We start from the raw sequence: 13,120 nt of genomic DNA on the forward strand, positions 1-13,120 counted from the left end.
CTATTGTATCGACACAATATTAGTGTGTCGATACAATAGCTTCAAGTCTCCCTAAAATTCTCCCAACAAATGGGAGAATTTTAGGGAGACTTGAAGGATTATTTCTAGTTTGGAAAATATAAACTGCTTATTTCGTATAAGCAGTTAATATTATTCGTTATCTTACACTTTAAGTCACGTACTAAAATCATCCGAAATCTATGCGAATGATTTTAACAAAACCTAAATTCTATTTGTCTGCTTTTATCATTTTTAAGTTATTCGGAAAGTCGCATTTTACCGCTTCAAACATACTAACTTTCTTTCATTAAGATAGATTGGAATTGTCCTAAATGTTTCTCGTGTACTTTATGGATTATCTTGGCAGTACAGCGCTAACGTGACGAACATCACTTAATCCTCACTGTAAGGCGAAAATGTCCCTCCAAGTGGTCAACTGTTGTGCGTAGTTGGAAACAAATTATAAGCTAATTAATGACATTGCAGAATTTTGTTGTAACTTTTGTAAACTTACTCAAACAACACTCCGAAATAGAAAGTGTACAGTATGTTCAGTAATCTTCCCCCCCCCCTTTTTTTTTTTTTTTGTTCCTTCTGCATTTTATGTGACAACTAGCATACAGCTCCTGAACAAAGATTCAGGAGCTGTATACTAGTTGTATACCTTCACGTAGATTGGTAACAATGGAAATTCATCAGAATGCATAATGGCGCATGCGCAACTGAACTTTTGCTAATTGGCCATTGTTTGAATTAGATTTCGTTTTGTATACACGAGATTTAGTTTAGAAAAAATTCTTTATTCAACAACGAAATCTTAAAACGTGTCACGCGTTTGGGTTATATGAGATGAACGATAATGCAGATGCATTCGTTGATTTGTTGACATAAATACTAGAAAGGTAGAACAAATGAATGCAGAAATGACAAGTACAAAAACAGATAAACGAATAGATAAATAACTGATCATTTTAGCTAACGTCCAACAAAACTTGTTGAAAACAAAATTCCCTTTCTGTTCTTGTGTGGCAATGTGCCAATTTCAGATTGGAACGAAGTGTTGCCGACACCGTAAAAGCATTTTCAAGAATAAATCGATGTAAATCTTATAGTGATAAACTCTACAAGTTGATACACTTTACAACTCTACAAGTTTAAGAAGAAATCCGATAGGACTCACAATCAGGGAAGGTTTATATGAACTTCAACTCTTAAAAAATAAAAGAAAAAAAAACGTGAGTTATTTGATGAATGATGATAGAAGCTGAGACGAATATGTCAACTTTTAACGTTTAAATAACTAGCAATGAAAATATATTTAAGAAAATAACAATCTAATTAGCAAATGGTCCAACGTTTCAACAGACTTAAACTAACATTTTCAAGGCAGCATTGTTAGGTGATTGGTCATAATACCAAAACAGTTTTAGAGTAATTAGTAAAAAAACTGATGACAAAACATACTGACAGTTCCTAATCTCGTGACAATAGCGCGCGCACACACACACACACACACACACACACACACACACACACACACACACACACACACACACACACACACACACACACACACACACACACACACACACACACACACACACACACACACACCTGTATCACATATTACCCACACTATTGTATCCATTCAAATACATTATGTCAGCACACCATTAGAAAATTTATATAGTTATATATTATAAACTTTCTCCGGATATCTTTATTAAACCGGTAATTTGTTTTCAGCATTAAATATCCTTAATGCATTAAGAATTATGGTCTTTAGCATGTGAACAGACCATTTGTTTTATTACATAGGTGTGCATTGTTGGAAAACTGCAAATGGAATTACAAAAAAAAAGTCAAAAGAGAGCTGTAAAGTCTTTTCAAGGACGTAACGTTATCTAAATCTCTGCGAATGACTACGATAAGAACTTGCAATGATTACAACTGAAATATGTTTCTATTTGTGTAGAGAATGGGATATACTGATAATGTTTTTATCGGGAGATAAATACATCGATCTGTTTCATTTATTTTAGTATAGATTGATATGAGCAAAACGTACTTGTGCGCAGGCGCAGAAGTTACTTTTTTTTTTTCGATATTAGGTAATCGTGCAGAGCAAATGCGAATATTTTACTAGGTAAGTTCATAATGAGATTTAATATTTTTTAGATAAAATTTTAAACAACATAGAGAACATTTCCAAAGTATGGATTGTCGTCAGTGTCGCACAGTTGCAACTTCTCGAACGGCAAAGCGATCGACCTTTCCCCCCCCCCTCCTCCTCTCCCCCAACACAATTCAACAAGTCACCAATAGCTGACGTTAGCACTAACAGATCTTGTTACCTCGAAATCCCATAACGGAATGTACTAGCTGCCGTCAGGGGGCGCAGCCAAGCACTAAGAGAGCTTCACCTTCAACAGTTACCGCGTCAACTCCTTTAGCCAATTAGAAGAGCGCATTGCACGGCGTAAACATTCCTCATTCTTACACACACCATTCTGTTCACGTCTCCTTCCCCTGGACATCAGGCTTCACTGCCGAGCTGAGAAGTGCTGCGTGGTAAAACAACAACAACAGCACAGGGGATGGCAGCAGAGACATCATCCAGGCTAGAGTACCGGGTTCCGGTAGGAAAGGTGAGGTAGTGGTAGGAGTCGCCAATATGCGTGAAGGATGTGTGCCATCGTGAGAGGGGATCGCACCGCAGCATCTTCCGTTAGTGGCGGCGGCTTCCGTCAACAAAGTCGTGCCAGAGCCGCTGACTTCTTGCTATGCTACAAGCGAGCAGAGTCAAAGGACAAGGTTTTTTCCTCCGCTTGTTGTCCCTGTTATTCCTGTGCAGCACGCGCGCCGACACCAACCTCACGTCACCCGCCAGGTCATTCCGCATAGTCGCACTAGAGTTCGACAGCGCCTGTAATCGTAACTCCTCCCTCTTCGAAGACATCGTCAACGAAGTTCTCCGCCACCCGACCTTTTCGCCTCTCGTCGCCGAAACCGGCGTGACCTTCGACTTCCACTTGCCTTTAGTGGGTTGTTTCAGCGGCGGTCTCTATCCGCTGATCAAAGCTTTAGCCGAGCCCGAAGTGCGGGCCGTGGTCGGAGGATTCGCCGATCACGTGTGCGAAGCTGCGGCCACCTTGGCTACCGTTCATCGCAAGTTGTTGGTGTCGTGGAGTTGCACGAGCTCGGCTCTATCCGACAAAACTCTGTACCCGTCGTTCGCAAGATCGGTGTCGACGGCCGACAGTTCGGCCAAGCTACTGGCCAGCATACTGAAACGCTTGAGGTGGAAGTTTTCCGTGCTGATTGCCGCAGACAGCGAAGGTTGGTTACGACTGGCCACCGAAACTGACCGTGCCATACGCTCTCGCGGATTTGTTGTCAGGGGTTTCGTGGTGCTGTCGCCTAACGCTAGTATGGAAGAGGTCAAACTGCATTTGTCGGATATCCATCCACCCGTGAAAGGTAAGACAAATTTTTTTTTTCGGGGGAGGAGATCGTGTGACATTTGGAGACAACCCGGAAGTGTAACATGTAATCGTATGACACTTCCGCATATCTAACCGACTGTACACCTGATCAACCAAGATGGTTAATAGGATGGCTTCTCTGAATACGGGAGTGTTCGGAGAAATATGACATTCAAATCAAATGCCGGTAATAACGTATAATGAGAAACATATTACAAGTTAGAAAAATAGAGTGCGGATCATTATCTGAAGATATGGCGAGTTACTTAGTTGCTTAATACAAGTTCCAATTACTTGATAATTGCACGGAATGTCGTTAATAATCGCGTACGCACACACACACACACGCACATAGAACTTAGAACATTCACAATATCAGATAAACGAACTTAATGATCAGACACACAAGCACGCATACACCACTAACCAGGATGTGTGTGTGGGGGGGGGTGCACCCATTCTCGTGAGCGCATCTGATAATATATTGAGGATCGGTGGGTGTTTACTAGATAGATTAATAGCAACCGAGAGGCAATTACTTACCTCTTCTGTGGCTATACATAAGAGAATTGGTATCAGTGAGACAAATGGATTCCTACCACCAAAACGCAGCCAATCATTCCCATCTCATTTAATCACAACGCACCAAAAGATTCAAAACACGAATGCCACAATAAACAGATGATGATGTGGCTAGCTCCATCATCATCAATAGACAGATGATATGCCTGCCTACAACGTCATCGCTCCACACTAGACAGCTGACGTACAACCATTTCCACTGCTATGACCTCTCTACTTAAAGAATTACTAATACGGTTCAATAGCCTTATGTTCGTAATATAATATGCAAAAATTACCGATCCCTCATCCAATATTTAAAGTGTAATACTAATGACGTATTTCTTTTTCAGTGTTAACAACGCCCTCTTCTGGTTCCTAGTGAAAGTGTACATCAATAAATGAATTTTTGTTTTGTTTCGTTTCTTACCATTAATTTCATATATTTCTAAGCATACGCCATGAATATACTGCACAAAAAAATGCGTCACTTGATACATCCGCAGTGAGTTTTTCCCACTTTAATAGTCATTGTTTGCAATGACTGTAGCTAATCGATGTCTCCAATGGATACGCACTCTTCAAAACATCTCAGTACCAACTTCTCATTAAAACATGGAGGAGTATCACAGACAAAACCATTATCGATAAAAGAGTTTAATCCATACTGTAAAAATGTTGTTTGCATTCGATTTTTATTTATTTATTTACCTTCCGCAGTATTCGTATCTATGACAACACATTCTACGTTGATGTTTCTATTTATGCTAATACATAATGACAAAAAAACATTTAAAATAATAAAAATAAACAATTTTTATTTGATTTTGGCTACCAACAAACCATTGTATTAAACATCAATACATTTTGGTTACATAAGAATGGCATTCAATTCACAACAATGTAGCACGCGCAGAGTATTTTATTTATTTATTTTTTATTTCAATACAAAACAACAATGGCCAATCACATGTTTGTTTCACAAGTAAGTTAATAGAAGCTTTAACGATATGAGTGATATCATAAACTATTTAGTAAATGAGAAGGATATGGAAATTCTGAGTCGCCAGAGATCACAGAATTTTGGAAGTGAATCGTGGAAAATCAGTTGTCACTATATGGATCCGTAGTATATAGTTGAACCCATTGCCTATTGAATGTTAACTTCCGGGAATGATATCCACATACATTGCCTTTGTGTGACAATTGAGTGACAGGTAATAGCCTTCTATCTTCATGTTCAATAAAAAATAACTTCTCAGGATTCAAGAAGACAATGGAAAATATAACACCACCTGCAAAGGCCCCATATTATTTCTTGGCATATGACATTTTTTCAGCCATTTTTTCAATTTATTTGAAAACGACTTCTATTCCTCACACTGTCATTGAAATTTTCCGCTAAAAACTGACATGTCTGTTGGAAGTTTCATACTTTTGCTTCGTAGAGTTTTATCGGAGTGCGTAGCTTCTGTAATAGATGACTAATAGGTCTACGTTATCAAAGTGATAACATAGATTGAGATCATTTATTTATTTTAAAATAATAAAAAATAAATTATAATGTATAAATGAGGATGCTTCTTACTGTAGCATGTCTCAATTTTAAAACAATAGGCTTATTAAACCAGTCTCGGATGGAAGTGGAACAGAACACTTGATACTCGAAGCCCAGTGGCCGGTTTGGGACGGACTAATCCTGAGCAGTAAAAATAACCGAAAATTCCTATGAACTTCGTATACTAAGCAAATATACTTATTTGCTACTAACTGATTTCTGTTAACACGTTTCTTTGATAAGGTTTAAAAAATATTATTGTGGGTTGACTGGTGAGTCCTGGTTAATACAGTACAGACTTCGTTAGAAAACTGGAAAATGAAAATAATGCAAATATAGGAACGTAATTCTACAGCAAACTCCTTTTTCTGAGCACTAAACATCGCCGTAGTGACAGAGGATGTCGTGTTTATACATCCACCACAATTGCGCAGTTTAATCTATTATTTCCCATAGATCAAAGTACGCAAACCTATTCCCCTGCGCAGTTCAGTGAGGTGTGGATCGAGAACAGCCTTCGTTAAATGCTTCGGTTGCTGCCCACAGGAAGTTCTCAGACAATCTCGTTCCCGGCAAACTGTCTTATGAGCACACACACACTCACGCCTCTTAGAACACGCAATGTGGGTTATTTTTCCACTGATTAAACAACCGGCATACCTCACCTTTTGAGAAACCAGTCAGTTCTGCTGTTACGTTTTGCATTTATAAATTAATGTGGATATTAGAACACGTTCAGACTTATTATGGGATATCACGTGACACTCAAGAAAGGAGTTGCCGATAAGAGTCTTCGAAGAGATTGGGAAGTTGGACAACATCCTCTTTAGTTGAAAAAGACTCGGCATGGAATCTTTTCATGATTTGAGCCTTTTTAACGCAGTATGAGTTAGTCTGTCTCATACGGATGTGAAAAAATCTTCTGCCTCCAGGATCTCGGAGTTTTTCTTCTTCCGGAAAACGCACGCAACTAACAGCCACAATATATTTAAACTGAATGATCTGTATAAGGCGAAGTTCACTGTTGGCGCGGTTCCTGCAATAAATTCTGTCTTTTTTACCTTTAAGTTAAAAGATCGTATTAACATACGTAAAGTTAAGTTGTGATTGAATTTTGAAATATTAAAAGAAAACTACTTAAATTTTAGATAAAGAAATAATAAATAGAATAAATTAATTTTTTGTAATTTTTCTTATTAATATAATTTTTATATGAGGACGCATTTTATATGAGAGATTGGGATTCTATATACATGAGACTTAATTTTCAAATTTCAGTAAGACAGAGTGGAAAGTAATTTATATCCCAAATATCTTGTATCGCATTAGCACTCGCCAGTTACCCGAATTCATCATGCTGGCATTTTTTTCAATGGAAATACTATTTATTCTTTACTGATATCAATGTTGATTTCCTGGACTTCTTTATATTTAAATCAGTCAAAGAATGTTGCATATGCTGTACGCCCCTTTTCAAAATTTCATAGACACGCCACCCCGTTAATGATGAGAATTTAACGCAAAATGCTGTATTTTCGAGTGAATTCAAAATCTGCTATTGAGGCAATGCAATAACATCCCAGTAAGCGTAACTCAGGAACAAAACATCAGTTCATGATCACGTGATTTTAATAAGGGCTATATAGATTTACGATTCAAGCAATCCCTTTATATTTCACAATTTTAACTTCGACAATACTTAACACTGAATCACCGATTTCGCGATATCATTTAGTGACGATGCATGTCATATACTTGACCACCCTGGTATACGCAATCAGCATACATTGTTGTAATGGAAATATACGTTGATATCCTTCATGATCAAGTAACATCGGAAATTTTATTTACACTACCTGGTTGACGCGAGCAGAATATATCGTTGCCATGGAAACAGAGAGAGATAGAGGTCTTGTGTTCTCGCATGATTCTGTTCCGATTATTAACATTCTAGTAAGTTTTGAGTGCAGGTGTGTTTCAAGGTGACATTATTAATACCATACACGTCTTACACATAAGTGTCCATCTATTCCGTGGGCATGACTCCATCATCAGTTCGAAACTGGTGAAATAACCTTCACATGTTACTAACCCTTTCGGCAATTTTTCAATAAATGGTAGTCCCAAGTGTCGACTAACACTTCACACTTCTCGTGTAATCTGTTGCAGCGCATGCTTTTAGTGTATTGATCTCGTGATCAATGATAGATCATTAAAAGAATTTTGCATTGCAGAACCAGCAAGGCAGTACCAAACAGAGAAAATAGGTCAGGCTTTTTTTAAAAAAAATCTTATAAACAATGGTAACTAAGTAACCATTATACACAAATATAGGGCAATAATGAAAGAAAATAAATCGAATATTTTGAGGGGTGGGAGAGTAGATTCTTTTCTTTTTTGTAAATAAAAATCTAAAATATTTTAGTCTAAATCTATCATATTTAATATACTGCAAATCGTCGTAAAACTTAAAAAATGATTAGTTTAAAATACATACTGATTTCATTTTGAACTACAAACCCGTACATAACCTAAGACACGCGTATGACTTCAAAAAAGGTAGAAGAGCAACATATTCAGTTAGAACCTATAAATTCTGATGTGAATACCTGTTTCACTTGATATTATTCTTTAATGTATGACCACCAAACTTCACAGAATATTTCTGTGGCTTGGAATCGTATCGTCAATTTCTCTCCAAGACATTTTGGCAGTAATCCAAGGCTCGATGTACCTTCTGGGCACCTTTAAAACTAACAATAAAGCGACTTCGAAACAGTTTTGTAAAAAGAGGGAGGTAAACAGTCCTATAAATTATATACTAAATTTACATCGATATTTATATATAAAAGTTTAGGAACTTGCCGGCAATTCTTATACAAATTAAATAGGATTGATAATTATATTTCCTAAAACCTTCTCGATAGTGAGAATAAATTCTATCTCACTCTATCTATCCCCCTCCTCCCTGATTCTGTAATTAATAAATCTTTATCCTGGTGACTAATATTTTGTTCTTAAATCTATCTCTCAGCATTGTCAAATTCACGAGTGATTTTTTGGTATTGCTTGTAAAGGTAATTGTTACGTCATTTGATTTTAATCCAATGACAATAATGCTTCATTACCTTGGTGTTTATTATACTTTACTTCGATTGTTAACTGATATTTAATAGCCTGGTCTGTGCAGAAAACACTATCATCATTATCTGTCTATACGATTAGCATGGTTGTCATTTTTTTTCTCTTTAGTTATTAGTGTGTTTCTAAATAGAGTGGATTATATTAGATTATTTTCGAAATTAATTTTAATGCTATTTGCAGAATTAGTATTTTATTTTGTTTTAAGCATTAATGCTAATTTGAAGAGACTTAGTTTTAAGAGTGTACACTCTTCAAACGGAGCTCTAAAAAAACATCCTTCGGGATAGCGATTTCGTAACAAGCATTTTAGTGAATCAGTTGAGCTTACGGGCTGTATGAAATAATCTCTTAATCTTTAACTAACAAACTTAATCTAGTTTTAATTATATTATTAAGTACAAATGTTAAAAGAAAGACTTTTTCACTTAAGAAAATAGAATTAAAACTAAGTTTGAGGATTAGTGACTAAGAGGAGGAAAAAGAAAAGATCCCCTAAAGAGGAAGCATTTCGACGCTCTATGATGATGTTGTGGACTTTGAAAACGGATTTGACTCCATCAAACCTCAGCTATTCTAGAATTGTTGTTCAAACAAGGAAGAGAAGAAACACACAGAAATAAAAATACTCTGTTATTAAAACTGCATCAAAAACGCGAAACTTTTCCAATAAACAGAGAAATAAATAGCGACATACGATATCTCCCAAACTCTTTACGTCTGCTTAGCGAAAGTTTTGAACTGGAAGAATGGATACATTTAAATAAACGAAAAGATTCAAACTCATCTGTGTTTTGCCGATGATATTCTTCCTTGGTAGAAGATGTACTAGAAATAAAAATTAACAGAATGAACTCACGTTTCCATTCGAATTGGATTGAAGATGAGCACAATCCAAACGAAAGTAATGAATCACAATTTACCATAAAAAATTGAGAAGTGGACACAGTGAATTCATAAGTCTATCTGGAAGACAAATCAGGAAAGTTAAAGATGAACAAATAGAAGGAATAAAACGAAGGATACAGCTAGGTTAGATGGGTTTGGGGAGGAGGTAAAATATCGTGAAAAGTGATATTCCCATTAGTTTGAATCTGTAATTGCATATAGCAGTGAAACCTGGAACTTAACTCAAAATATCATTCACCAATTTAAAGTTAACCACAGAAGAACAGGAATGCTCGATGAGGCAATTAAAGACAGGATACTCTCCCGCTTTCCAGCCAAAAAGACTGCGGGTTCGAATCCCGCCGTCGGCATGGATGTTCTGTGAAAATACTAGTGGTGGGCAGTAGATACCGTTGGTGTAGATGAATGCGGTTCGCTGTAGTTGGTGGATTGAATGGTAGAGACGGAGAGTTGTGGAGTGGGTTTTTTTTCCTCGATGAGTCTTTGGACTCATTGGAGTTGTCACGTAATAATAATAATAATTCAAAATGGAGATGGGGTAGACACATTGCAAGATATAACAACGCAAGGGGGGGGGAATAAATTATTGACGGGATTTAAATCTATGGATGGAAGTAGACAAACGGAAAGATCAAGGAAGAGATGGCAAGATGAAATTACTAAGATTGCTGCAATACAATGGATAATAAAAGCTGAAAATAGAATGTAATGGAGAAAATTGTTGGGGGAGGCCTTCGTTTAGCAGTGGAACCGATCCAGGTTGAAGAAGAAGATGATGATTTTATTAATACTGAACTATATGATAGTTAATGCTGACCTTGTTATACACCAATCTGGTGATGGTATAACAAGTGGTCAAAACTACAGATGTGTCTTCACCAAGAAACAAGAAAGAGAGAGAGAGAGAGAGAGGCCCTCTTCCTGACAGCTGGTTGATGGACTTAAAGCTGTCGCCTGTCATAGGCCCGTCTTGCCAAGATCCTATAATCAAATTATCATAACTTTTTTAGGCATATATAGCTGAACTTTCGAGTTTTGTTAAAAGGAAATTGACCAGGCCCATGGAGACTAACCTTAATATTCTGATCAGTGACCTAAAATTTGACTTCCTAACAGGGGTTCGTCTTACAGAGTTCGTCCTCTCTACAAGACCCATCAATATGGAAATCGAGCTGATCTGATGTTGTCAGCGAGGTTTTCACCCTTACTGACAAGGAAAAGAGAGAAAATAAGCACCTATCTCAAATGATCTCGATTAATTATCTGTCTAGGAAGCATTTTACAAAAGGAAAACAAGCCTGAAATTTTGACTACTAGGTGCTTTTTAGTGATTTGAAAGAAACGGTGATGGACGCCATTTCTTTTAAAAACTGTCCCTCCCTAAAACTTCTGTTTTTCAATTTCCTGATGAATTTCATCGCCAATTTATCGTTCCAAGGGATTGGTTCTACTTTTGATCTTCTTATTAATTCAAAATTTATTAAACTGCTTTCGGTACGGTGTTTGCAAGGACTTACCGAAATTTTTCTACATCCGAACGATCGATGCCGCTTGCTGCATACAAAAAAGAAACAGAAGCAAGAAGGCATCCTTTTTTTTTCAAGAAAAGAGTGTTTCTATTTTCTCTACTGCGTACCCTCTATCCATACAAATCTGAAGAAAAATGTGAAGATTTTTTAGAGCTTATGCGGTATGAACCACGAATAATAAACAGTAAAAATTGTCATCAATTACCTGATTTACAATTTGGGGTTCCTACTGGATAACTCACACCGCGGAAAAAATTATTAATATACAATTTTGTTCTCTTCTTCCATTGAAATGTTTGTTCAGTTTATTTTTGCTAGAAACTGAGCAACAATATTCTTTCCATCGTTCCATCCAGTTGTATTTGCATTTTCCTTCTTCAAAATGCCATTCGAACTACGGAAACCTCCTACAAGTAAACAACCAGGAATTTTATGTCTCTCTCCCCCCCCCCCCATCGCACAGAATTAATTTCGCCAGCGATGTATAGTCTGCACCGTTCATCATAAGAATTGGTTACATTTTTATAAGATTTATTTTCAAACCACATTTTTTTTCTTTCTAAAAACGTAAATTATTCCAAACACACCAGTTTTACTTTGTTGAGAATAAAGCAATTCTCTGAATCTAAATGTTTGAATTTTCTTATTGTTGGGTCGCTAAACAAGGAAAAAAAATCCAGGCATCATCAAATAGTATCTCTGATTTATTCTTTTTTTTTTTTTTTTTTCATAATTTTTCATCTGTTTATCATTTTGGTCATGGCTTGTGTACAACATCAGTAATAATCTTATTCATTTTTTTTTGTTATTTATTTCCACTGTAATGATAAATTTTTAGTTACAGAGTAAACATCGAAATGTACTTTATAGAATATTTACATGAATCTAAGAGATCAACGTAATCCCTCCAAGATTCATTAGCAATTTATACTCATAATCTCACGAGACACAGAACCGATTATTCTTAATCATGTAAAATAACAAAAAAAGCTTTTAAAATATTAATTAGAATTAATGTATGCAGATTAATGGAAAAAAGCTCTTCTGCGTTCGTTCTTGATGCTGTTTGAAGTGCTAAACTTTGCTGAATGTTTCTTGTAAGCATTTCACGTTGCGAAACGCCTTCTCTAGGTCCGCTGCTGTTAGCGCACTTTCATTTCCTTGATAAAGCCGAAATAATACAGTTTTCAGTAATATCAATAAATATAGATTCAACTCTAGTGTTTATATTTCTGAGAACGGATTATATATATATATATATATATATATTTTTTTTTTTTTTTTTTTTTTTTTTTTTTTTTTTTTTTTTGTCCTGCAAGACCAACTGACTTGGGAATATACGCAATCGACAGAATTATTGGTAGACAATAATTCTGTCTACAATTTTGTTCATTATTATTTTGGTCATGAAAGGTTGCAAGACCTTCCAGCACATTAGTTCAGCCTATGGGCAAGAAGATAAGAAGAAAGAAGAAATCTGTGAACGTGTGTTTTTGCTTCCCATGGTCAACGGTTGAAGATTGTAGTCTTTCAGGAAGACCGAGTAAAGGAGGTTCGTTCATAGAACAGAAATAGATGGAATGAAAGAGGAGAAATGAAGTTTATTTGGTAAGTTTGGAGCTGGACTGTAAATGGTTGTTGACCAGTAGTTGTTCGGATTAATGGTTTAGGAAGAAAATTAAGGAATAGTAGACAATTCCTGAGAGTTTTGACCACAAAAGTACTTGTAAAGGAGGACTAATGCATAAAATGAACATTTATGAGAGAGAGCGAGAGAGAGAGAGAGAGAGAGAGATTGAAATAGATATGTAAAAGATTGATAATCTATTAAATTTTATTGCCATCTCGCATCTAGCAATCTTGGAGAGTAATTTGGCGTACCATCTTAAACATATGATCATTATTTCGGTGTTGGGTGGATATGGAATTTGTCTAGT

The 13,120-nt window shown here is 36.3% G+C and overlaps 1 protein-coding gene across 1 annotated transcript in view; it reads left to right on the plus strand.

Moving 5' to 3' along the window:
* The first annotated feature begins 2,783 nt into the window (after positions 1-2,783).
* LOC150094937 (retinal guanylyl cyclase 2-like) overlaps positions 2,784-13,120 on the plus strand; it is a 96,986-nt gene continuing 86,649 nt past the window's right edge. Inside the window, exon 1 of the mRNA XM_090411154.1 lies at positions 2,784-3,480. Coding sequence (XP_090267280.1) covers positions 2,784-3,480 — 697 coding nt within the window. The remainder of the gene's footprint in view (positions 3,481-13,120) is intronic.

The sequence above is a fragment of the Typopeltis vanoorti genome, chromosome 21 (genome assembly GCF_054136105.1).
Source record: "Typopeltis vanoorti isolate ZY-2024b chromosome 21, IOZ_Tvanoo_1.0, whole genome shotgun sequence".
NCBI lineage: Eukaryota > Metazoa > Arthropoda > Arachnida > Uropygi > Thelyphonidae > Typopeltis > Typopeltis vanoorti.